This window comes from Melanotaenia boesemani, chromosome 3, assembly GCF_017639745.1.
Source record: "Melanotaenia boesemani isolate fMelBoe1 chromosome 3, fMelBoe1.pri, whole genome shotgun sequence".
In the NCBI taxonomy this organism is placed as follows: Eukaryota; Metazoa; Chordata; class Actinopteri; order Atheriniformes; family Melanotaeniidae; genus Melanotaenia; species Melanotaenia boesemani.
In genome coordinates, this window is record NC_055684.1 from 5,859,410 (window position 1) to 5,887,059 (window position 27,650).

Here is a 27,650-nt window from a genome sequence, read left to right on the forward strand (position 1 = left end):
CAATTCAATAACATTAGAACAGAAGAAGAACCAGTAGAATTTTTCGTTAATAGAATTATATAGAATTATATTTTTTTTTACTGAGTAAACACACACACACACACGCACACACACATACAGCATGAAATGCTTTGAAAAGGGAACTGAAATTGTTTTACAGAAGCTTAAAATTAAATGTAAAAATCAGACACTTTATGCCCTTATCTCCAAATATAACTATCCCCCTTCTATTATTTAGTTATTTTCTACTATTCATTTGTATATATATTAAATGTGGACCGACATAATCTCTCAGACCAGTTAATTTAATAAATGTTTCAAACTATAGGATAACTCGAGGATAGGCTCTTCATTCACAACACAGAGGGCGGTGCGTGCTGACGTCAGCCAATTAGCGTCATATGAGCCAATTAGACATCTGGCGCTGATCTGAAGTCAGTTCTTCCTGACTGGTATTTACTTTCTGTGCTGGCGTGGAGTCCCGTCGCCGCGGGTGGGAATGAGCAGCGCGTGTCTGAAGGGGCAACATGACGCTGCTAGACGAGAGCATCTGGTCGCTGTTCATGCGCCACTTGCAGCAAACTCTCACCTACTGGAGCGTGTTCTTCAGCTTCGGCTTGTGCATCGCCTTCCTGGGACCCACCATCCTGGACCTGAGGTGTCAGACCCAGTCCACCCTGCAGCAGATCACCTGGGTCTTCTTCTCCAGCAGTTTTTCCTGCTGGTGTGGCAGCAGCGTGGGAGGACTTTTTTAAGAGCACGTAAGTGGAATTTCTGAAGACAGCAGAGCATGCCTGTTTCTGAACTTTATTATGTCAGCAGTCACATTTAGTGAAATATTTGCACAAGGAACCAACTGATCATGTGACTTAAATAAAGTTAGGACTTAGTTTTTCTTTTGGGAATGGTTTGGAATTGATTGTTTCCATAAACAATGCTTAATATTGTGGAATTTTCATCAATGCATCTGGAATATTTTGAAGGCTTTTTGTTAACAAACAATAAATACCGTGTGGACATTCTATTAGGAGTGACCTTAACAACACTTGGATTATAATTTAAGCCAAAAATGATAGAAAGTGATAACAGGTGGTTAATTAAATTGAAAGAAATGGGAATCTTTTAGCTGAAAAATGTCTGAGGATGGGGTAGAAAGTCCTGAAGAATTCAAATGTAGCTTTAAATAATTTAAAACTAATTCCCAGTGGGACTTGAACCTCTCACCGTTTGAACTGTGAATTTGACTGGCAAATCTGCAGCATTCAAATCATAAAACTGTGTGTGTGATAGAAATGTGTGTGTAAATGGAAATTCATGCGTGGGGGCCGGTGCATTTAGTACAAGTTGGTCAATTTGTCTGAAGGTGAAATGAGGATCAGGATGAACTGTCTTTTAACCAACATTGCATTAGGAAACAGTTTAGACTGTCCAGGCTGGCCTGCCACATTTCTGATTTCCAAAAGCAGAAAACCTGAGCCGCAGCGGGACAGAGCTGGACTGTTTGGATCTTCTTTTTTACATTTTTTACATGCTACATGCAGCTGATCCATCTCATTAGCCAGTTTTTGCTTGTTTTGCTCTACCTGTTTTTAAACCAGTCTGTAGCAGCTGGAGCTTTTAATCCCAGTCAGCATCAGACATGATGTTTCCAGCCTCAGTTGTCAGAATATGAGGCTAAAATTATGTAAAATGAATGTATCATTAGATATTTTTCTCCAGCTGTTTTTTTTTTTATTTTTTTTTATTTAAAGTTATTTACCTACTTACTATCTTCACTAAACCAACTCCAGCTCAGCTGCTTTGTGGCACCACCGTGCGTCAGAAACAACTTCTTGGCTTTATTCCAGCCATAGAGGAGCATTATTTTTCTCTTTTCAGACACACATAGAACTTTCTGCTCACTGGTTGATCTTTGGCTGCTCCTGATTGGACAGTACCGTCATTCTAAGCTCTCTGATTGGTGGAAAGTCTGACAGGAAGTGGCTTCATTATCAAAATAGAGGTGTGCCGCTGGATTGTAAAACAGGAGGATTATAAATGTCCGGAGAACTTCCGTAGATCACCTAAAGCAGGGGTATCCAGCTCCGATCAATGAGGGCCATAATCCTGCAGATTTTCAATGTTTTCCTGCTCCAACACACCTGAGTCATATCAATGAGTCATAGAACAGAACTTCACAGGCTGCTGGATCCGTTTAATTTGAGTTAGGTGTGCCTGTTGGCAAGGACACAGTTAAAATCTACAGGTACAGCGACCCTGGAGGACTGACTTTTGGACACTCCTGACATAAAGGGTAGCTTTCCATCACAATTCACCCCCCAGAGCTACACACTACCGCTCCCGAGACACTGGTGATACACGTGATGGCGCTCGGAGGATCTGCTGGAGTTTTAAGGATTAATCTTTGAAACAGACTAAAATGATAGCTTATGATTTCCTAACAAACACTCCCCAACCATTTTACCAAAACCACCTTCCACCTTCTTTTTAATCCTGGTGAGATAGATGGAAGAAGGTCGTGGAAACCTTCCTCAGAGGTTTTCTCCATATTGACATGACAGCATCACACAGTTGCTGCAGGTTTGTCGGCTGCATCCATGATGAGAATCTCCCGTTCCACCACATCCCAAAGCTGCTCTACTGGACTGAGATCTGGTAACTGTAGAGGCCGTTGGAGTCCAGTGAACTCATCGTCATGTTCTAGAAAGCAGGTGGAGATGATCTGAGCTTTGTGACATGGTGCATTATCCTGCTGGAAGTAGCATCAGAAGATGCTCCACTGTGGTCATAAAGGGATGGACATGGTCAGTAACAATACTCAGGTAGGCTGTGCTGGTTAAACCAGGCCACGTTGGTAGTAAGAGGCCCAAAGTGGGCCAAGAAAATATCCAACCAGTCTGCTCATTCTCCTCTGACCACTGACATCAACCAGACATCCTGGTCCAGACAACTGCTGCTCGCTGGATATTTTCTCTTCTTCAGACCATTCTCTGGAAACACTAGAGATGGTTGTTTGTTGAAGATTTCAGTAAATACTCAGACCAACAACCATGCCATGTTCACAGTATCTTAAATCTCCTTTCTTCCTCACTTTGATGCTCAGTTTGAACTTCAGCAAGTCGTTGTCACCATGACTACATGCTGCAATACATTGGCTGATCAGATATTTGTGTGAACAGGAAGTGGAACAGATGGACCTGATAAAATGGCCGGTGAGGGTCATCATGTTGTGTTGCTCCTTCTTTCATACCTGGGAAAGTTCACAGCTTCTTTAAACGTCCTGGGTGCTGGTTTCACTGCTGAAGCAGAATAAGTGAGTTTTCCAAAAGCTTGAACATATTTTACAACCTCCTCGTAGCCTCCTTCCTCTGCAGTTTGATTTTATGTGACTCAGCGGAAACAGAAATCAGGGGGGGGGGGGTCATCCAGATTGCTGTTGCTGATTCTTCAGCTGCTGGTGGCGACTGACAGGAAACCACTAACTTACAAGCTGAATGTCTGTGTCTAAATGGAAGTTTTAGACACAGTGACAGTTTCCACCGTGTCCCTGAGTTTATCGGGAACGTTTCAGGAATGGCTGAGTTCACATGGTGAAGATAACACAGGCTGCGATACACAGAGTGGAAAAATCCATCATCCAGGTGACTTCAGTCCCGTTCAGGCTGGTATGATTATCAGCTATCCGGTTTTAAAACTGTTGGTCCACCTGGATTTTTCTTAAATAAAAAGCTGCGTGTAGAAGCGGAACCCTTTAATCATCATCCAGACTTTAGTTTTCTACTTTCACCTCATTTCAGTGAGTCTGGGCTGGATCCACTGCTCATCACACACCTCTTTTCTCTTTTATTATTCTATTTTTTGTGCTTTTATTATTCATCTTATTCTTACTCATGTGCTTGTTTTATGGTGTGTTTTTTAAATTGTTTTAATCTTTTGTCAAGCACTTTGGTTCACTAGTGGATTGTTGTGAAGTGGTCTTTAAATAAAATACATTTACAAAAGATCGTACAAATACGATCTTTTCGTAAAAGAAAAATATTAAATTTTAGGATCTGGTTTAAACTCCACTGCAGACATCAGACAGCACCTGAGTAGGTTTTTATTTATTCTCTGTGTCCCGATGACCTTGAAAGGCTTGTGTCTCAGTTTGTGGCGTGAAGCTGTGGAACAGAGTCCACATCAGAAGCAACGTCCAAGCGTGTGTGTGTGTGTGTGTGTGTGTGTGTGTGTGTGTGTGTGTGTGTGTATACACAGAATTTACAGAAAATGTAAAACGTTGACGCTACATTGAAATTATCAGGAATGTAGGACATTTCATTAGAATCATGCGATGGTAAGTTAGTGAAACCTAAGGTGGGTCCAGCTCAGCATTAAATGTCCGTGCTTCATTAACTTGTCATGTTTTGGGACTCATCTTGGTCTGATGTCTAAATCTGAAGAGGATGAAGAAGAGGACTGTTTGTCGTTGAACCAGAACATTTATTGGTTGACTCGGGATTCAGACACGTCTCTCTCTTTGTGGTTAATCACCTTGTTATGAAATAAGGACTTTAACATTGAAAAGTTGTACATGTGCATTTAAAAGTTGAGTCAAATTAGGTTCACCTACAAAGTTTGAATGGATTTTAGCTTCATTCTGACATCTTAAAAAACGTCAAATACGAGTAGTGTATATCTATGGATGTGTGTGTATATAGCATCTCACAAAAGTGAGTACACACCTCACATTTCTGCAAATATTTAATTATATTTTTCATTGGACCACACTGAAGATGCAACCCTTTGATAAAATGAAGTATTCAGTAAATCTACTGACCCCTCAGAATAATAATGTGTGAACTTCTGGCAACGAAAGTGAGTACACCCCTGAGGAAAAGCTCCAAATTGAGCAATAGTGACATTTATTATGATATTACTGTTTAAACTTCTTGCTTTTGTATAGATGCCAAAAACAGCATCAAATGTCTGCTTACAGTAGCAACAACAAACGTCTGGTGGTGGTTTTTTGTGACGTTCTTCATGGTTCCTGTTAGCAGCTCCTGCAGCGTGTGCGGCCGCTGGCTTTTTCTAGCCTGGACACTGAGAGATCCATATACCTGGATGATGTTATGGATCATTGTGTATCAAACACTTAAGGAGAAGGCTTAAAACTATGAGAACACGTTGCAAACTTCAACACAGATGCTGGTGATGCAGGGCTTGGCTTCACCAGCCAGCTGTTCATGGTCACGTGACCACTGGGTTGTGATGTAGGTTTCTGCCTACCTTCTAACTCAAAGCTAACATCCACAATTATCTGCAAAAATTACAGTGGCTTGGCAGTTGTCTGAGCACTGAGTGCTTCTAGTTTATTTTTGTCTTAACGTGTTCAAAGTGAAGTGTTCATTCGTTCACGTACTGACTGCTTGTAGACGATTAACAGATAAAAGAAGTCATTTTATTTGGTAGTAAACGCTTATAAAAATGAGAACTAGAGAGAAGAACATCCTCCCTGTTAGAAGGTTAAAGTTTAGGGTTTGATGCTACAATGCACCACAGTCAGACACTCCCAGTAACATACTGGTGTCACCGTATGACCTTCATACAGCGAACGCAACACCGTGGAGATGTGGCATTGGTTTACATTAGGGATGCACCGATATGAAAATTTTGGCCGATACCGATATCCGATATTAATATTGTTGTTATGGCCGATAACCGATATTTACCGATGTCGATATATACATTTTGTTTTAAAAGGTTTAAGATTATCAAATTCTGTACAAAGTGAAAATAAGGCAAACATTAGGGGTGTTAGCTTCCCACCATTGTTTGTGAAGTTCTGGATGGCAGTTTTTCAGATGACATATCAAATCTGTGGTGCTGAACGAGTTGGCACGGCATCCTCCTCGCATTACTTCGACTTTGCAGATATTGCATACTGCTTTTCGAGTACCTTCTTTCTACACTGTAAAAATGACCACACAGCTGAAATTGCTTCTTGTTTCAGTTACATCCCACAATGTAGTGCTGCATCGCTGTCACATGTCCAAACATGGCTGCATGGCCAAACATTCTGACACACGAACACAATCAACAATTATATGAAAATAAATATTGGCTGTTAATATCGGCCCAGTTTTGCTTATCGGACCGATATGTTAAAAAATGACTAACATCGGCCGATACCGATATTAATGCCGATATATCGTGCATTCCTAGTTTACATTACTGGTTCGCCACCGTGCCCCCCGTTTGAAGAAAGAAACATTCCCAGGTCCCCCAGTCCTTATATATACACAGAGCGTAGGGACCTTATATAAATATTTGTGTGTGTGTGTGTGTGTGTATATATATATATATACTGATCTCTGTTCTTTTTTCTACTTTTTCTTCTTTATATTTTTTGGCAGTTGGGGTATTGGTCTGGAGTGTGGACCAGAATGTTTCCAAGAGTCCAAGTTGTCAAAACATTAGTTTGTCTGCTACATTTTTTCCAATCCCATGCCCCCATCGATTTAATCCATCCCCATCGATCAGATAGAAAATTCATTCAAATTTTTTTTATTCCAGTTGGACATTGGATCGGATCAGAAGTGCTCCATGCAAACGCTTCTTGTGTCTGTTCGATCCTCAGTTTCTGAACTCATCGCATTATTTAGCTTTCCAAAGCTCAGATTAATGGAGATGTACAAACCAAATCTAACTTTGGCCTGTAACACTACAGAGGTAACCACGAAGAGTCACCAGCGTCTTTATTATGGATGGATGGATGGATGGATGGATGGATGGATGGATGGGAACCATCCACCCACCAATCCAGCCTTTGTTTAGGGAAAATAATCCAGATTATAAAAGCCACTGAATTCATGTATTTTTCTTTTGTTTTGATTGACAACTGTCTTTTCCGACCATGAACAAAATTACTTCTTCTGTGAATCATTTTTAATGATTAGATTTAAACTTTAAACATCCAAGATTTTTTACATTACCTAAATATTTAAATGATCTCCTCTTTCACTGTCAACTTTCTCTCCATCCTCCTTTCATTTCTTGTAGCCAGCCTCACCACCATGTTTGTTTTTCCAGCAGTAGAACTAAGAGGCGCCATGAATCTAGCAGTTTTAGCTTCTTTCCTCTTGTTCTGTCCTCTCCAGGCCCATGTGCTCCCTCTCTGCACTCTTCTCATCCACCCTCATCATCTCACTCGTGTTTGCCATCATACCATTATGTCACCATGTGGTGCTGCTGTCCGTCGCCATGGCGCTGGCTGGGCAAGCCATGGGGATCATAGACACCATCGCTAACCGACAGCTGGTGACACTGTACCAGAAGGACTCGGCCATCATCTTGCAGGTCAGACGGTTATGAATATTTGTAAAATGACGATACAAACAGAATGCAATGAATTCCAAATCTTATTAAGTCACAAATTATTCCCAGTAGAGAATCACCAACATGTCAGGTGATGAAACTGAGACATTTTACCATGTGATGGAAAATATGAGCTGATAGTGATCCTGGAAAACATTGGAACAGGAGCAACAAAAGGCTGGAAAGGTAACTGGTACAAACCATAAACACCTGGAGGATCATTTGGCAACTAATCAGGTTAACTGGCAACAGGTCAGTAACATGACTGGGTATAAAAGGAGCATTTCAGAGAGGCAGAGTCTCTCAGATGGAAAGATAGACAGAGGTTCACCAATCTGAGACAAACTGGATCTAAAAGTGTGGAACAATTTCAGAAAAATGAGAAGAGTTTGAAGATCCTCCATCTACAGTGTTTAAAAGATTTTGAGAATCAGGAGGAATCTCTGTGCGCATGGGACAAGGCTAGATGCAAGCTCCATCATGGAACAAAGAAGCCAAATGTGAACAGGATGCACAAACAGCGCCATCATCTCTGGACCTGGAAAGCTCATTTATGATGGATAAAAATGTGAACTAGTTTCTGGAAAGCATTGACGGCATGTCCTGCAGACAAAAGAGGAGAGGGAGCATCCAGCTTGTTATCAGTGGACAGGTGAAAAGCTGCGTCTCTGATGGGATGGGGCTGCATTAGCGCCATTGGTGTGAGCAGCTTCCATATCCGTGAAGCTCCATCAATGCTGAAAAGTACATGGAGGTTTTAGAGCAACATCTGCTTCCATCCAGACAACGTCTCTTTCAGGGAAGGCCTTGCAGATTTAAGCAAGACGATGCTGAACCACATCCGGCATCCATCACAGCAGCATGGCTTCACAGGAGAAGAGTCCAGCTGCTGAACTGGCATGCCTGCAGACCTTTCACCAGTACACAACATCTGGAGCACCATGGAAGCAGAAATCAGTGCACCAGGAGGCAGACCAGTACACCAGGAAGTAGACCAGTATACTAGGAGACGTGGAGGGGGCCGTAGGACAGCAACCAGCAGCAGGACTGCTATCTGCTCCTTTGTGCAGGAAGAGGAGGAGCTCAGCTATGAATGAGCCGCTGATCATGTACCGAACCTCGTTCTGGGTTCTGGATTTCCACCGACTCTGAGTCAGGCTGTGATCTGATCCTTGTTTCATTCTGAGCACGATTCTGTCTCCAGACCTCTGTGCATCAACATTTTATTTCCATGGATCAGTGTTATGTTATTCTCAATACATTCTATGTAATAATAAATGTTTTCACCTGAAATGTATCATTCATCAAGATCCGTCTATTTATTGTTTTATTGATTTAAAGATTTTCCATCTACATTCTAAAACATGGTCTCATGATAACCCCTATTTATGTCTCCCCTCAGGCTTTGCATTTCTTTATAGGTCTGGGAGCACTGGTCAGTCCACTGGTGGCTGATCCATTCCTGGCAGACGACAGCTGTGTCCTGGGAGCCAACTGGACCGCCAACTCATCCTTTTCCTTGGATCTACAGCACCTCCGTGAAAGCCTGGCCGGGCATGGAGCCGTACTGCAGAATACCTCCCAATATCCACTGTTCACTGAGGGTGTGGTCATCACTAGGGTGGCGTACGCCTTCTGGATCATGGCTCTTATCAATGTGAGTTTTTATGTTGACTCACTTATTCAGCGTGTTCTTATCTTGTGGTGGACCTGCTGGTTCAGGACAGGACATTGACAGCAGCTCCTGTAGCAGCTTTGTGGGATTTGAAGAACATCAATATTTCTTGACATATTCTGTCAGTCCTAGTATTATTCCCAGCCTGTCTTCAAAAGATCCCGCCAAGCTCTACAGCTCCTTTCATCTGTCATGTCAGCTAACACTGCCCCTGTGGTTTCCGGTGGTATTGCGCCATTAGCTGCACCAAGTGATGGATCCACGAGGCCCCTTAAAAAAAAAAAAAAAAAAAAAAAACACCAATTACTTGCGTAAACGACACAGGAGACGACAAAAAAATGTCCATCTGCCTGCGTGTTTCTTCTGTGTGTCCGTCCATCTGAGTGTCCGTCCGTCTGCGTATCACTGCATTTCCGTTCGCCTGTGTGTCTGCCTTCGTGTCCATTCTGCCTGCGTGTCCATCCATCTGCGAGTCCGCCTGCGTGTCCGTCCGCCTGCGTGTCCGTCCATCTGAGTGTCCGCCTGCGTGTCCGTCCGCCTGCTTGTCCGCCTGCATGTCTGTCTGCCTGCGTGTCCATCCATCTGAGTGTCTACCTGCATGTCCGTCCATCTGAGTGTCCGTCCGTCTGCTTATCACTGCATGTCCGTTCGCCTGTGTGTCGGCCTTCGTGTCCATTCTGCCTGCGTGTCCATCCATCTGCGAGTTCACCTGCATGTCCGTCCGCCTGCGTGTCCATCCATCTGAGTGTCTGCCTGCGTGTCCACCCATCTGAGTGTCCGCCTGCGTGTCCGTCCATCTGAGTGTCCGCTTGCGTGTCTGTCCGCCTGCGTGTCCGTCCATCTGAGTGTCCGTCCATCTGAGTGTCCGTCCATCTGAGTGTCCGCCTGCGTGCCCGTCCGCCTGCGTGTTCGTCCGCCTATGTGTTCCTACGTGTCCGTCCATCTGAGTGTCCGCCTGCGTGTCCATCCGCCTGCGTGTTCCTCTGCGTGTCTGTCTGTTTGTCCATCCATCTGTGTGTTCCTCTGCGTGTCTGTACGCCTGCTTTTCCATCCAACTGCAAATTCGCCTGCCTGTCCATCCGTCTGCTCATTCACAAGCGTGTCCACCCGTCTGCATGTCCATCCGCTTGCGTGTCCTTCCGCCTGCGTTGATCATAAATAGGCCTGTAGTATTATGCAAATTAGATGATGTTTTTCAACGATTTCTAGCTACTTCCAGAACAGCCAATAGCTACTTTTCTTGCTGAGGAGTTGGCAACAGTGGTTTGATGGCCAGCAAGACACCACTTAACCCCAGTGTATCCCATCATTCTGGTGTTGTCTCGATTGAAAAAGCTAACTAACTTCTCTACATTACTGTTTCTGTACCTGTTACTGTTAGCTGGTTGATAAAGCAGCTCGATGACTCTCACACAGTCAGCACTTCTTATTGCAGCACGGAAAGGCAAATTGTATAATTTAATTTGACAATATAAATATAGCCCGACAATTTCTTTCCTAGACTTAGCGGCCAGTAAGAAAACAGAACTTACCCCAGTCTATCCCATCATTCTGATGTTGGCATGTATCCCATCATTCTGGTGTTGGCTTTGTTAAAAGAAAAAGGCTTAGGCAATGGATTTGCTTATTTTTGCTTTAGGGTAAATAAGACAGGATGGATTCTAGTTTTACTTTTGATAAGTTGAACCAGCTGAAAGGAAATATTTTATTGTGCTTGTGTTGTGGCAGCTTCCTGTGCCGGCAGCAGTGCTAGCATTAATGTACCACCAGAGACTCCTGCCTTGCTCCAGCAGCAGCCCCCGCCTGCTCGACAAAGAGTCCCAGTCCAGTTCAAACCCTGCAGGAGACGGTGGACAAGGTAATACATGTGTGTGCTGACGTTCGGTTTACAGAAGATGACAAAACTCTGTGTTTCTCTGTCTCTGCAGGACATGGAAATGTCTTCAGTTGCTGTAATCCCTCCAAACTCCAAGGTCACTCGGCTACTTTCTTCATCCTCCATGTGCTGGGCGGAGCCATCGTCTTCATGACTGATGGAATCATAGTGAGCCTTTTCTGCTTATTCCGCTCTCGCAAACACCCAATTCCTGTCTGACTTCTATGTCATTTAATAACTTATTCCATTATTGTCTGGTTATTATGCTACTGGCCTAGCATTCATAAAAAACACTTTGAAAATATAATAAGTAAATCCCATAATATAATAAATAAATAGACCTGTATTTCTTAGAAAATAATTTATTTATTTTGCAGTGTTTAAGCAATTTGCCCAAAAAGAAGTCTAGTGAATACCACAGTTGTCATATTTCTTCATCATCAATGTGAACTATGCACCATTTTCTCCCCTTAATTATGGTAGTGAGAGCCAATTCCTGGATTAATAATTGTACAAAGTTTTTATTTAGAATATTTTTCATTTGCTTACATATGTAAATTAATAATTTCATCTCAGTGTGTCCGTTAGATGTTAAATTGTCTTGTTAATTTGTCAGATTTCTTTTAAACACTTAATTGAATTTGTCAGCTGCATCCATGTTGAGAATCTCCCGTTCCACCACGTCCCAAAGCTGCAGAAACTTAAAAATAAAGATATTAGCTCCCACATTAGCAGCTAATGTTTTTGGCAATAACAGGAAGTTACGTGACTACGTAGTACTCTGAAAGAAGTCTGACTACGGGCTGGAACGTGTAGAGATGGGTTTTGTCATCTTCACCACGTCTACATGACTAAATGCACTGAGCTGCCGTATGACTGTGGGCTTGAAATACCACGTGCATGGTTGTGCACATAAAATTGGAGCAGTGTACGTGCACCTGTGCAAGTACGGAAAAAGCCGGTTATTTGCGATGACTCTGTCACTATATTTGGTGAGTATTTACTGATTAGGCGTCATTGAGACCATCTGTAGATGTGCTGCAGCATCACCTGAACAAGTGTCTGTCCAGTCAACGTCTCCACACGAGGAAACAAGCCGCACTCGATGAAACTCGTTCCCAACTAACTGCACGTGTTCTTATGTTTTAAACGTCTTTAAAGGCACATTGTGTAAGAGTTACTTCCATCCAGCGATGGAATCGTGTATTGTATTCCATAGCGCATTTTAGCGCCTAACTTAGTGGAAGCTGTCGTATCTCAGAAAGCTTTAACAACACTGATGAAAGCATGTCATCCGATAGTTAATAGTGTTCACTCAGGTGAAGATGTTTCCTCTGGATCATAACTGGTCAGGGGGAAAACATCTGGTGGATGGAAATTCACTGTCAGATATGTTCTTCTGTGTTTAGAAGAAAGAATGGTTCTCACAGGGGGAAAGGATCTGGACAGGGAAACTGGCCTCCACATAGCACTGGCCTTTACTCCCAGTAAAACCAGCTTATAAAGCCTTCCCACCGGCTTTTAGTCCCAGTAAAACCAACTTATAAAGCCTTCCCACCGGCTTTTAGTCCCAGTAAAACCAGCTTATAAAGCCTTCCCACCGGCTTTTAGTCCCAGTAAAACCAACTTATGAAGCCTTCCTGCCGGCTTTTACTCCCAGTAAAACCAGCTTATGAAGCCTTTCCACAGGCTTTTAGTCCCAGTAAAACCAACTTATGAAGCCTTCCTGCCGGCTTTTACTCCCAGTAAAACCAGCTTATGAAGCCTTTCCACAGGCTTTTAGTCCCAGTAAAACCAACTTATAAAGCCTTCCCGCCGGCTTTTACTCCCAGTAAAACCAACTTATGAAATCTTTCCGCAGGCTTTTAGTTCAGTTCCCAGTTCTAAAAATGAACTAGTTCATAGTTCTTTTTCTCCAGTAAGTTGCTGCGAGTTATTACCCTCAGAATACGGCATTTTCCTGTTATTCCACCCGTTCAGTCCACGCTGCAGCTTTCACTCCTACAGGATAAAAACATGAGGATAAACTGGCTTAAATGGTTTTTTTAAATGAGGAATTATTAAACTATCTGAGGTAGGAACCAGACTGTGGTAAGAAACAAAGAATGGACCTCAAAGTGCAAAACATTTAAACATTATTTATCTTTTCATTAAGTCACTTTTCAATTTATTGTTGAACAAATTTTTGTTTGTCCAAAGAAAAGAAAACATTCAGCCCAAATGTAGAAGTAAAGAACAAAACAAAGAAAGACGTGTAGACCATATGTTTATTTCAACTTGCCGTTTCAGGTTTGCTGCTCACGTTGTTGATGTCCGGAGTTGCTTCTTGACACCCGGTGAGCAAAGTTTACACAAAAAGGCCAAATTTCTCCCTCCTGGATCATCACTGACCTTTTCAGAAAATTATTTAAGTCATCATACGAAGATGCTGTAGTGATCATGGAGGCAGAGGTGTTGCTGCTGCCTTCATTTGATTTGGCCTCCATGTTTCACAGTTTGATAACACATGTGCGTTGCTGCTCTGTGGTCACTGGTGTTGCCAGATTTGTGTTTTTATATGTTATTATGGCCTGTTTACATGTGTTTTAGCTGGGATTTTGTCCGGAAGGCTCCATGGAAACCTGACTCTCTTGAACAAAGTTTAACTGTGAGAGAACGCCGCTCACAAACGCCAGAATGAGCACGCTCAGAACAGTGGCGAACTTACAAAAATGAGTTACCACTATTAACGCGTTATTTTTGACAGCCCTAGTGCAAATTGATGAGAATTAGTTTCAACTTTAGTTTTCCGGATCTTCTTCAACCCCTGACTAATGTATGTTCTCACTGACAAGATCGTCTTGACTCTTCAACGAAGAATCATATGACCTTGGTTATATAATATTAGTAAAAACTGGACATTTATTATTCCAGGGTCAAATAAAGATTCATAAAAAAAAAAAAAAATGGAAAACATGCTGAAAAACAGCATTAGGGAACAGGTGTTGTGGTCAATCTTGTGTCACCTTGTGAGTGCTCACCAAAGTGAGAATAGCATAGAAAACCATTAGATCAGTTTTATGATGACTCGTCACAGTGAATGTTATCCAGCTGTACCATCATCAGCCTCAGTCCATTATTACCCAATAACATCTGGCTTTTTGACTCTGTTAACATTGGCATCTGTTGTGCACTTGGCCACAAGTAAGATGACTTCATTTTGGATGCTACTTGGGAACGCGTCCGAGGCTTCCTTAGCTTGGATTCATCTGAGATGTTCAAGCATCGCAGGGTCAAGCTGAGCCGCTAACTGAACCTGACCCAAGAAATTTCCATTGCCTGGTTCATAAAGTTTATCAGAGTGGCCGCGTAGAGGAGGGTTTCTCTCTGGCAGGAAGCTGATGACTAACCCCTAACCTGGACAAAATCCCGTTCCAGCGTTTTCAGTTACGTCCTGATACTGATGATCTGTTGTTTTTGTCTCTGGTGATGTGAGAGCTGCTGCCAGCTAGCAGCATTTTTTCTGTTTAATATAAATTAAATTCACCACATTCTGGAGAAAATTCAGAGTGACAAGTAAGAAAGGAAAAACAGTCAACATGAACATGAACCTGACTATTTTATTTTTTTATTTAACTTCTTAACTTCTAGTGACTTGAAGTCAAAAACAGAGCAGTTCAAACGCATCCAGTCTGGTGGGAGACATGGACCTGGTTTCCTAGCGGAGTTGTTCGAAATGCCCGCCCTACTCTGCTTCTGACTGGCTTTGTGTGTCTCTGTGTGGTGATAGGCTACTGGTTCCCGTCATTTCTAGCAGCTCTGCTCATGTGCTCATAGGCAGGTTGGCGGCCACCATACAGTCTAGCCACAGACGGTGGAGACGGCAAAACCTGGTGAACATAAAGCTTCTATCACTAGATCGCCATGAATAATATCCAGGGACACTTTATTTCACATTATAAACTATTTATTTATGGAAGATTAATTTTTAAAAAAAAATACCGTTTTTAATTTAAAACATAAGTTGGGCTGGGTCCGGACTGGCTTGCCTCATGGTCCGGATCTAAAGCAACTTCCGGACTTTGAGGATCCTGGCTGTAAACTAACCAAGATCTGTTCACCGTCTTGCCATTTTTCATTGATTTTGTAATAGTTTGCCTGCAAATGCCTGGTTCTGATAGTACGGCTCACCTCTGGCTCCCAATAACGTCCATCAGGCAGAAAAGCAGAACGTTCAGTTCACCTTCACCCAAAATATGAACCAGTTCATGAACCATCGTTCAGGCACAACACTGGCTTACCCGACATATGTATGAACAAATCTAAACTGCTTCGCTTACGAGAACGTGTCGGATCATTAGCGGAGGTCATAATACACCAATGATAACGCATCCACGCATGCTGACATCGAGTTTGGCCAGAAAACAGAAAATGATGCACAATGTCCCTTTAAATAACGTTCATAGGCTAAACACGTCATCGCCTTGCTACTGATCAGATGTCACTTTATCCTCTTCTGATAGGGCGGGAAAAAATGTCCATTTGTGGATGAACTGAGTATTTACACAACGTCTGAAAATATTCAGTTAAAATACAACTGAATATTTTTTCTTAAAATTCCTGTAAGGACATAAAAGCAGAGTGACATCGGATCAGCAGCAATGTGATCACGTTGCCTCTGCGCATATTTTTCAAACTTAATATAGTCAAATAAAAAAATTGAACCTTTTCATATTTGTTCCTGAAATGATCACAGTACGTCAGCTTGTTTCCTCGTGTGGAGACATGGACGGGGACGTGAATGGAGACGTGGACAGAGATGTGGACGGAGACGTGGACGTATATGGAGACATATTTGCTCAGGAGCACGTGTGTTCTAAAATTAGGTGCACTGTTCCTAGTTTCACATACACAACCTTACATGTGGTAACTGGAAAATTCATTGAGTAATCCAGGGTGTGTTGGCAACACATCCTGGATTACTAAGAAAAAACCAAGACCCATGCTGTTGACACAGTATGGCTTCCTGATGACGTCATGGCAACGTTGTGTACATTCTGACTGATTAATGTTTAGTTGCTGTGGTCCATCTCATGCTGGGTTTCTCGTCCTGCAGGGCTCCTACGCTGGCTTCATCTACACCTACGCTGTGTCCCCTCCCCTGCTGATGAGCCATAAGGCAGCCGGCTGTCTGGACAGCGTATTTTGGGCTTCGATCACAGCAGGAAGAGTGGTTTTCATCGGCTTCTCCTACAGATACACAGTACCACTGCTACTCACCCTTAGTCTGGTATGATGGCACATTTAACGGGCAATCAGACGCACTGGAAGGTGCTGCAAGCTGCAACACAATACGACTGAACAAATATTTGTACTTGGTGGGAATGCAAATGTTGGGATTAGGTGGCAAAGAGGTAGATAAGTTCTAAAAACAGTCACATGAAAAGTTAGTTCACTGGTGTCCATCCATCTGGGAAAGGTTAGGAGGTCCTTTTCAAACCATCTGGAGTCCAACTTTCCACAGAGAGAAAGATTATTCACACGTAGAAAGCTGGCTCGTACTGGGTTGTATCTCCATGCAGCCGGCTTCAACTGGAACATTTTAATATCTGCAGTACTCTTCTAATAGTGGGCTCCAACCTGTTTGAAAGACGGAAAGAAACAGCTGTTTCCTGGTCACATGACTTAAAAGCTGATTGACTCATTAAATGTGTCAGGATAGAGGAACCACATGTGTCCAGGTCACACCTTTAGTCTGCATTTTATAAGTACTCACACTTCAGTTCACAAGTTTTCCCTATTTCTGAGTTTATCTATTAATCTAAGAAATGTCTGGGTTTCTATGGAGGAAGAAAATTGCCACAATGAAATACATAAATAGCATAACAGCAGTGAATAAATCATTTATTAATATTTGATTGAAATGAACACATTAAACAATGAATGGATTTATCAATAACTACTAAATTTGTTTTTATTGGAAATAAATCCATAATAAATCCATCGGAAATTAATCCATAATTTAATAATAATTTGTTTTAATTGAGATTAAGTAAATAAAGAAAAAAATGGGGGAAAAAATCATCCATCTATCCAGACAAAAAATAAGGTAAAAACTAAAATAAAAAAATAAGTAAATTGTAAAAAATAAGTTATCCTTGTAGAACCTGTAGAAATACTAGGTGGCAAAAAGATATAATTTTATTTTTATATACGTTTGGTGTTACTATTTAGTTACCATGATAAGAAAAATGGCAGTAACCTTAACTTCTGGCTGTAGTTAGACATGTAAACTTTTTTTTATCCTGACTCTTAAAAGAATCGAAATCGAGAATCGTTAGGAACCGGAATTGTTCAAATTCAAACGATTCCTGACCCTACTCACTTATAACACTGTTTTAATGGTGCATCATGTTTTGCAGATGCTCGGGGCCGCCTGTGCACTGAGGTTGCTGCTTGGTGTCTCTAGGTGGCATAGTGCCAGTCACTTGTTTGTGGCCAGAAGGGTGCCATCTATTGAGGCAGCTCATGTTTAGTTTTATGTGTCGACTGGATAAGTCAGAAAACCATATTAGAGAAGCCCTAACTAGCCCTCTGAAAAGCTGCTGTCCATTCACTTCTACGTTAAGACAGCATTGTATGGGTTTTAATGTGCACTAATCATGTTTGGTTTATTATTTTATCCTGTATGTGTGTTTTATGGACCTGTGTCTGCAAATATCTTTTTTTTTCTTATTTTATTTTTATAAATAACCATAACTTGCTCAATTTTAATAGCGATTTTTAAAGTTTGGTTTGTTATAAACAGAGATGTAACTCTGACAATGCATATGAATAATATTTATGAATAATGATAATAATTATAGCCAATAAGAGCGGAGCTTTAATCGTGGACTCATATGAAAATAAACAAGTGCAATGAATACACACATGTACAAGGTATTTCTGGCAAATCAATATTTAGACTACTAAAACTCAGTGTACAGAATGATGGCATGATTTTATATATTATCATAAAACATTGTAATACATTTATAAATTATTCTCATTCAATGTAACATCTTGGACATAAAAGTGACATTTATTTGCAAAACAAGATTAACACGTTTACATGAAGGAATGCAGCTCGTTGAAATCCCCACTCTGTACAGAGAGCTAGACTGTAGAGGAGATTTACACATGGAGGTCAGACATAAAAACAGAGATGTGTGAGTGAAACAGTGGAATTGAATTTAACTCTGAAAAGGCTCCGAGTCACACTGATCTGCAATTACATTACCCAAGATTTCACTAGACAGATACACAGAGCCTAGCAGTGAGAGAGAAGTTCAAACCAACACACACGACACCTCAGTAATCAAAGTACAAGCTCTTGTAAAATAGAATTGAAAAGAAAATAAATAATAATAAAAACCAGTCTAAAACCCTGTGAACAAGACTGTGTTGTTTCTCTGGAAGCTAAGTAGAGTCATCTTGACAACGTGGTGCAGCCTTAGCTTAAAAACGGGGACACAACTAATGTCAGCAGCATATGGTGGTTGCTGTCTACGTCATACTGTGTGCAGCCGATGTGCTCTTCGAGCAAAAACACATACTCCGACCCGATCCTCTTCCATACCATGTACAGGACCTCCAGCTGTCTGATGGGCTGTGATTGGCTGGAACTTGCTGATGTCTGGCGAATGAGCTGCTCTGATGAGCCTTACTGTGCCTTCTGATGGAGAACAAAAGCTGCAATTTCAACATGTTCAAGTATCCAGAATTATAGCCACGTTGATAACTTTTGTAAGAAACCAAACCGTCTGTCAAGATTTCAGCGAAATAAGAGTATTTATGTTTCTGCAGGTCACTAACCTTCCCTCAGATACCACAGATCCCACGAGAGAGCAAGCCTGTGTTCGAACCTCCGCCATAAAGCATCTAGTCTTGTTGTAGATATCTGTGGTTAACACTCGCAGCATAAACCCCGGCCACCAGGTTTGGTCATGAGGCTGACAGATAGATTTAATTCACGATGAACTGCAGCATAAAATAATTCATTAAAAGGGGAAAAATGATAAATGGTCTTTACTAGGGCTGTCAAATGATTTAAATATTTCATCTGATTAATCACAAAATAGTTGTGGATTAATTGCGATTAATCACATTTGAAAAAAACAGCTAGCTTGCGGTTTGCTGAAAGCTAGGTGTTAAAGCTGAAACTGCAGCCTCAACAAATGTGTATTTGACGTTGAGATAGAGGTGCTTTGGTACTCAGTCTCCAAATAAGTGTTTTTATTGAAGGTTCCATCTTTGTCTTTTTTATTCTCAAACTTCCCATCTGAAGGACCAACAGATTTTTTCAGATTCTTCCTTCCCGCTCGGGTCACAATCAGTTATTACATAGATGACGTCATCTTGTTTCCTTGGTGATGGGCTTGCAGCGATTTGGTGCATTACCGCCACCATCCTTTTTTGAGGCCTTTTTTTTATTAACAGATGATCGAGGTGGTGAGACAGTATGAAAATTATTACAGCATGTGGAAATTGATGGACCTGCTGCTGCTGGGTCTGAGACTGAGGACCATGTGGTTCATGGTGTTCATCTTTGCCAATACTGATGTTTCAATGTTAAAGGTTCAATATATATGATTGTTATGCCATAAGCCATTTGCTAGAATACACCAACAAACATAAGTCATGTTTTGTATTGTATCTCCTTTTAGAGAGGTGATAGGGCCTCTAAGAACATCCATCATTATTATTATGCAAAATTCAGTCTGTCTGCACCGTAATTCAGGCAAACTGACTTTCATAATCATAATTAGACATTTTAAAATGGAACACAAAATAACTTTTCAATCCAAAATTTTTGGTAAAAGGTATAGTTTACCCCCCCAGTCCAACACCACTGCATTTAGGCACAACACTGATTAATTACAATCAGAAAGTCATCAAAGCTGTTACGGCTAATCATTTGACACTGAAAACAGTTCAGCTTTGTGTTAATATTTTATCCCTGTCCAAGTCAGACAGTTCCCAGTCCAGCAGTTCCCAGTAAGACAGTTCCCAGTCCAGCAGTTCCCAGTCACAGTTCCCAGTTAGGCAGTGCCCAATCAGACAGCAGCTTTAATACAAAACATGACTCGGCATGTACTGAACAAAACATAACACACTTAAAAAAATAAAAAAAAACACGACTCAGCAACATTTACTGGAGAATAAATTTCAACATAATTTTTTAAACATATTTCTTGGAGCACATTTCCAACAATCACTTATAATAATGTCTTTCTGTACATATGAATAAATATGAGTAAAGTCTGACTATATGACTTTTATTATGCTGGATTTTTTTAAAGCAAACCTCTAAGAGCTCAAAATAACGTCAGCTGACTGCATTTATCACAATAGTCTGATATTCAGTTGGAAGTTTTTTCTAACTTCTTTCTAACTGATTAGATTATAAATTCTCTATTTGTATGTTTCACTTTTAATTGACAAGTCACAAAAGGAAGATTTTTTCAGAAAGTCTACTTCAACCATATTATTATTATTATTATTATTATTATTATTATTATTATTATTATTATTATTATTATTTCAGCTTCAGCAGCAGTGGTTTGGAAGCAACAGTATTAGTCAGATTAGCAAAGGGAAGCAGATGGAACATATATGAGTAATGGGGGGCCTGGGCCCCTGTAGAGTTTAATTAGCTTAATTATAATATATTATATAGATATTTCACTGTTGAGCCACACATCACCAGTATTTATTCTTGTCAGATAGATGACATCATAGGCCCGTTCCCACTTATTTATTTGTTTCACCGGGACAACGGCCCAAGAGTAAAGCAGCTCAATGGGAATCCTCCCAAACCTCTCGATTAGCCAGCATTGCTCTTGATGTTTATTTTGTCATATAGGCTGACCCTATTTGTGTAATGTGCCTGCGCATTACAGGGGTTTTTACGGTAGACCAGGAATTGGGGGCTTTGTACTGACGTCGTAGGCTACATGTGTGTGTTCTGCTTACATGTGGGGAGCTGCAAAACAATTAATGAGAAAGTGCTCGCAGCTATTATTTCTTCATTCGACTTATTTACATATTTCGGCATGAGAATCAGAGGTTTAGCGCGAGAGCGTGAGAAGCCACTTAAATGCGCGAGTCTCACTGCCGACGCGTGTTGGCAGCCCTGCACAGGTGCTTTACCACGGTCTGATGCTGCAACATGCTGAGCGTGCAGTCGAAATACTCCATAGTGAAACCTGTTGTCATACATAGTCTATGGTAAACCGTGTGTGTGGGGAGGGGGGAATAAAAATTATCGCGCTCATTTTTTCTTACCGCGCAATTAATTGACTTATTGCTTATTGCGACAGGCCTAATCAGTACAAGATTTTCCGCTTGGGAATGTCTTCCACATTTACAGCTCCGCCTTCTGCCTTCCTCAATATTGTGTCAATTAATAATTAATAATCGATAAATTCATTTAACGGTTACAAAAACAAATTTTTAACATCTGTACATCGACTCCGAATCGCCCACATTGCGATGCATCTAAAATCCAACTATCTAAAGGGAACAAAGTTTTCGAACTACCGCTGTTGGTCATGTTGTTGAACCACTTTTTCATGTTTTCCTGTTCTGTGTTGGTTCTGTGTTACTGGGAGAACAAACAGAACCAGTTTGGTCCATACAACAGAAACATGTGGCTGTAGAAGATGATATCTGATCTCTTTAGATGGATGAGTTTGGTGGAGACGTCAGAGCTTGATGTGGTGGTGTTTTTCTGTCAGGTGGGGGTCATTCTGGTCCAGTGCCTGTTGCTGTTCTTCTACACCAGCTGTGTCTTTCTCTTCATCGGCACCTGTTTGTTGGGACTTTCCATCAGCAGCGTGTTTCCCTTCATGTTGGCCTTCACCGAGGACATGTTCAACTACAGAGGTAATTCAGTACGCCACGCAACTGAGACTCCACGCAGATCTCTCATGATCAAGTTCGTTAATAACAGAAAAATGTCTGGCAATTAAAACAGAGCAGATGATTATAAAAGACAACTATCACTATTATGTTGCTAAGAGACCTCTACTTAGACCTGGACATGATGATGAAGCCACTTCCTGTCAGACTTTCCACCAATCAGAGAGCTTAGATTGACGGTAACGTCCAGTCAGGAGCAGCCAAAGATCAACCAGTGAGCAGAAAGTTCTATGTGTGTCTGAAAAGAAGAAAAATAATGTTCCTCTATGGCTGGAATAAAGTCAAGAATTATCTAAACTGCATTTAGAGTTACCAATGTGTACCGCATGTTTAGCACCAAGTGTCTGGTTTAAAAAGTGGACTAAAACCTCGTTTCCACCTTGTGCGGGACTGTTGGGGTGTGGATATGGTCTGTAAAGTGTAAACCCGTTGCATTTCCACAGCCAACCGTAACTCTACCTGAGAGGCGGAGTATCTGCCAGACTGGTATACATGCCTCATCTACGTAATGCCGTCGCAGCACAGCACCTTCCTTAATAAAGAACCAAAACACGACTCAGAAACAAAGGAGGATGTTGTCATCCAGCATTTTATGTTCTTTCTTCTTGGCGGTGCTTCGTGATGTAATTTTAAACAGACATCTAACCAAGAAAAAGAAAATCGGATGCTCTAAACAAGGAGCCGTTCCTGCTTTGTTTTATGCAGGTCGCACGGGAAGCAACATTTTTTTTTCCAACCAGTCAACGGATTGCTGTGTTAAGCTCCACCCTTTCAGATCTGTTAGATTGGTACCCCAATGAAGGGTCCCAAAAACGTAGGACAAGCCATACCCGACCCACACCTCTTGGTGGAAACAGGGCTTAATGGCGTACGTAAAGGGTTGACAGCAGTGATGTGGAGGTTCTGCATGCTACACCGGAAGTCAGACTCCAGTCCCGAACTGTCAGATGTCATGAAAGGTGTCGGTATAGTCAGGAAGAGGTACTCATCTCCTCTGTATTCTGTGTTACTGAGGGAGAAGAAGACACTGCCCTACTGAACCACTCTGGGGTTCGATGGTTTTAACGTGGAACAGTGTCACGTAAGCTGGAATTACGAACATTTATCTGGAAGTTTCTACGTCTCCAGAAGCTGTTATCAAACCTGCATCTTGATGGCATTTTTACTGAGATATTCTGAAGTTGTTAAAGTTATTATGGGAAAAAAAGCAGAAAAAAATTGATTCAAGATTTTTTTTTTTTTTTTTAAGCGTTTTTTTTTTTTTTTTGGTGACCAGGTGGTAAATTTGAGGAGCAGTGATTTGTGATTGATGTGTTTTAAAGGTTGTGCTACAACAGTCCTGGTGACGAGTGCCAGCACAGGAGAGATGATGCTGCAGCTGCTTGTTGGATCAGTAAGAACTCCTCACCAGTCTGTTTCAGTATATTCTGCTCTTAAACTTGAGTATTTTCTGAACAGAAATGTGTAAGTTCATCAGTTCAGACACGTCTAACAGCTCAAAGTCTTCGAGCAGGGACCACCAGCTCCGGTCCTCGGGGGCCGGTATCCTGCAGGTATTGGATGTGTCCCTGCAGCAACACCTGCTTCAAAGGATTGGGTCATTAACAGATTTGTGTAGAAACAACAAAAAGCTGTTGGAGATCCATTTTATTTGAATCGGGTGTTGCAGTAACGAAACATCCGATGCCTGCAGGACACCGGCCCTCGAGGACCGGAGTCCGTGGTCCCTGACTTGGAGGATGTAGAACAGCTGATCACTGATGTGACGTGTTTCTTCCTGCAGGTGATCCACAGTCAGGGCAGTTACTCCTTCCTGTTGTGTTCCACAATAACATCCTTCATCAGCTTCGCCCTCTTCCTGCTGCTGCTCTACATCCACCATGTCCACACAGGTAAACACCCACCAGCCACATTACCAGGTCCACCAGGGGTCCGGTCCAACAAACTGGTTCCAGATCAGCTGCTTTCAGTTGCTTCCATCAGTATCTTTACCCAGCGGAAACCAGGAAACAAACAAACCTGGACAATAGAAGATGGAGAAATGTTGCTGGTCTGATGAGTCTCCATTTCAGCTCCACATTCAGATGCTAGGCTCAGAATCTGCTGGAAACATCATGAAAACATGGATCCATCCTGCCTTGGATCAACGCTTCAGGCTGCTGCTGCTGGTGTAATTGTGTGGGGGATATTTTCTTGGCCCACTTTGGGCCCCTTAGTACCAACGTGGCCTGGTTTAACCAGCACAGCCTACCTGAGTATTGTTGCTGACCATGTCCATCCCTTTATGACCACAGTGGAGCATCTTCTGATGCTACTTCCAGCAGGATAATGCACCATGTCACAAAGCTCAGATCATCTCCACCTGCTTTCTAGAACATGACGATGAGTTCACTGAACTCCAACGGCCTCCATAACCACCAGATCTCAGTCCAGCAGAGCAGCGTCGTCTACCAGGAACCGTGGTGTGATAGTAGACAACCAGCGGACCTTTAAGGACCATGTTGCCTCGGTTGCTCGATCTTGCCGATTTGCGTTCTACAACATCAGGAGGATCAGACCCTACAGGGTCCGAAATTAACACTCGCCAGGCGCCAAATGCGAGTAAATTTTTCATTTGGCGAGTAAATCTGAGAGGGCTATCCGCCAAATGGCGAGTAAATGTTTGTACCAAGTCAGTCATGTTATTCAATCTTCCTTTTGATGGATTTCTTCTTTATGTTGCTCTGCTGTCTGCATGTATGAATGACACGCGTGTACACAAACATGCACTGACACAAACACTCGCACGTGACATGAGAATGTGCTGCACTGTTTCAGTTCTGTTTACCGTTTAGCTCAGGCTAAATCGGTAGGGTAAATATGTGGAGATTTTTAGCAGGAGCCGACCAGCTTTCCAAAAGAAAGCAGAGTGAACTGGAGGATAAATCAGCAGCTTACAGCACCAACCAGAAAGTTCAGTGAAAAGTGATGGTTTGGATATAGCGGCGCCTTCTGTCTGCTTCACGGCTCGGTTCCGCTAGGTAACACACACCTGCGCGTGCCGACTGTAGGCGGTAACACACCTGCGCGTGCCGACTGTAGGCGGTAACACACCTGCTCGTGCCGACTGTAGGCAGTAACACACCTGCGAGTGCCGACTGTAGGCGGTAACACACCTGCGCGTGCCGACTGTAGGCGCTAACACACAGCACAGCAGAACTTTGTTGGACGTGATGTTAGCCTGTTAGCTTAGCTTAGCTGTTTTCAACCTGAAGGGTGACGACAGCTGCATAACGGGTATGACGTGACTCCGCGAGAATACGAACAGCTGTCTACCGATTTAACTTATCAGTTTAATAATAAATATACTTATTATTATTGTATTGATCAGTTAAGTTAATTATTATTATAACTAAGCTTTTATGATTATTGTAAGCTATTTATATTTAATATTACTGATTTCATGAATCAGATCAATAAGCTTTAAATTTATTTATTATAAATTTTTGCTAAGTTTATTTTCTTAAACGATAAAATAAAAAGCAAATATGAGGGAGTATGATCCCCCCAAGGCTGTAATGCTGTGGCACAAGGACTGTTAGGAGCCGGAGGCCAGACTTCATGGACTGTGTGAAAGAGTAGAGAGGGAGGAGTCTGATTAGGTTTTAGGTAATGAATTCAGACATTAACACTTTATCAAATAAAACCTTTTTTTTTTTTTTTTTTTGCCGTTTATGTTGCTGTGACTTCCACTTTCAGTTTGGATACAACACAACATAGTATTATAGAAAATAACGTGTGTAGAGGTATGTGTGTGTACAATAATTTAATAATTTGACCAGTAAAAATTATGTTTGGCCGGTGGATTTTTTTCATCTACCGGCCAACTTGGCCAGTGAGTCAAAAAGTCAATTTTGGACAATTGCTGATTGAACACACGGCCCAGCTCCTGGTCCAGGCTCTGGTCATTTCACTCATTAACTACTGCAACTCCTTACTGGCTGGCCTGCCTGCATGCTCAGTTAAACCTCTGCAGATGATCCAGAACGCAGCAGCACGTCTGGTCTTCAACCAGCCCAAAAAAAGCTCATGTCACTCTGCTGCTAATCGCTCTCCACTGGCTTCCAGTTGCAGCAGAATTCAAAGCTCTGCTTCTGGCTTACAAAACAATAACCCAAACGGCTCCGGTCTACCTTCACTCCTTAATCCAGAGCTACACTCCCTCTCCACAGTTACGGTCTGCCAGCGAAAAACGCCTAGTGCTCCCACCACAACGTGGAGCAAAACCAGTAGCTAGACTCTTCTTCTCTGTTGTTCCCTGGTGGTGGAACGATCTACCAAACTCCGTCCGATCCAGAGTCCTTATCCACTTTTAAAAGCAAACTAAAGACTCAGTTGTTTAAAGAGCATTTCCACACTTAACTTTTCTACTCAACAGAATAAGTTATAAAGATTTGGCTCAACTCAGCATTGAAGAAGCTGCGTGCACTTACGCCCAAGACGATATAGTGTGATCTTGTATTTAAACAAAGGACTTATAAAAAACAAACAAAAAAATTATAAGCTCTGCCTCTAGCACTATGACAGCACGTGGGTCCAACTGGACTCCCAGCAGTCTGATTATCACTTAATTATGACGTCCCTTCCTGGGTGAATTCTTGCTTGTGGTGTTCATACTCTCAAATCTAAGTCGCTTTGGAGAAAACTGTCTGCTACATGACTGTAGAATAGAATAGAATAGAATGTGGTGGAACGGGAGATTCTCATCATGGATGCAGTCGACAAATCTGCAGCAATTGTGTGATGCTGTCATGTCAATATGAAGAAAATCTGAGGAAGGTTTCCACCACGTGCTTCATCTATCACACCAAGGTTAAAAAGGTCCGACCCGGTACTAGAAGGTGGTCCTCATTTTCTTCATGCTAACATATTAGCAAAGCTACTTCTTGTTAGGAGAGTTTGTGGAACAGAACGTTGTTGAGGGTGCGATTCTGTTTACGGAAGATTTTTTATCTTTCAGATTCTTCTGAATGTGTGGACATGACGGAGAAGTCAAAGACGGGAGTCTCCTGATCTTCAGACGCCAGAGGGGACGTCAGTGGAGGACAAGCTTCAGTCTTCAAGCTCCAGCTGGGATCGAACGTTTGGCCTCCTCTCCAGCAGCTCGGCCACGTCTCAGTCGTCATGTTCCCACCGCCCGTCGTCCTCTCCCCAGAAATCTGACTTGAATCGTCTTTGGTCTCCTGCTGTCATTTCTTGATAAACTTTAGAGGCACACAAACTGAGACACGTTCACGTTTATTTATAAGCTTTTTATTATTCTTGGTCTCGTTTAACCTTCCTGTTCTCACACATGAAAATGCCACTTAAGACGAAGCAGCTTGTAAACATTTGAAGAAGCATCGACGAACTGGACACAAACAGAATAGTTTTTTAAAACATCTTTACATTTTAAGAGAAGTGGAGCAGAAAATATGGAAGCCCATCCCGCCACCAGGAAATTAAACTCCACAAAGATTTCAATCAGATTAACATGATAAAATTCAGACTTTGTGCATTTCTTCCAGAGGGATGAGACAAATGTTGGTCTGGAGGTCACTAACCTTTTATCTCCCAGTTTACTTTTCTCTCATAATTACCATGAACTTCGTAAGGATTTTTAATTTCCATGAGGTGGGAATGGGCTTCCATCTCGGAGAATAAACAAGAAGAAACATAAAGGACGAGTCCTAGAGGACCTCATGGAGATAACTTTTAATGGATTTTGGGCTCTTTCTAGTTTTTCCTGTTATACTGACTGAAAAGGCTCCGGAGGGCCCCTTCTCG

The 27,650-nt window shown here is 41.9% G+C and overlaps 1 protein-coding gene across 1 annotated transcript; it reads left to right on the forward strand.

Moving 5' to 3' along the window:
- Positions 1 to 443: 443 nt before the first annotated feature.
- On the forward strand, positions 444 to 27,575 carry mfsd4aa (major facilitator superfamily domain containing 4Aa). Its single transcript, XM_041980272.1, has 10 exons — positions 444 to 761; positions 7,137 to 7,335; positions 8,756 to 9,010; positions 10,757 to 10,886; positions 10,957 to 11,072; positions 16,000 to 16,173; positions 21,662 to 21,809; positions 23,168 to 23,238; positions 23,629 to 23,737; positions 26,845 to 27,575. Exons 2-10 carry the CDS (start codon positions 7,141 to 7,143, stop codon positions 26,895 to 26,897), a joined length of 1,251 nt encoding a protein of 416 aa, XP_041836206.1. The 5' UTR covers positions 444 to 761; positions 7,137 to 7,140; the 3' UTR covers positions 26,898 to 27,575.
- The last annotated feature ends 75 nt before the right edge of the window (positions 27,576 to 27,650 follow it).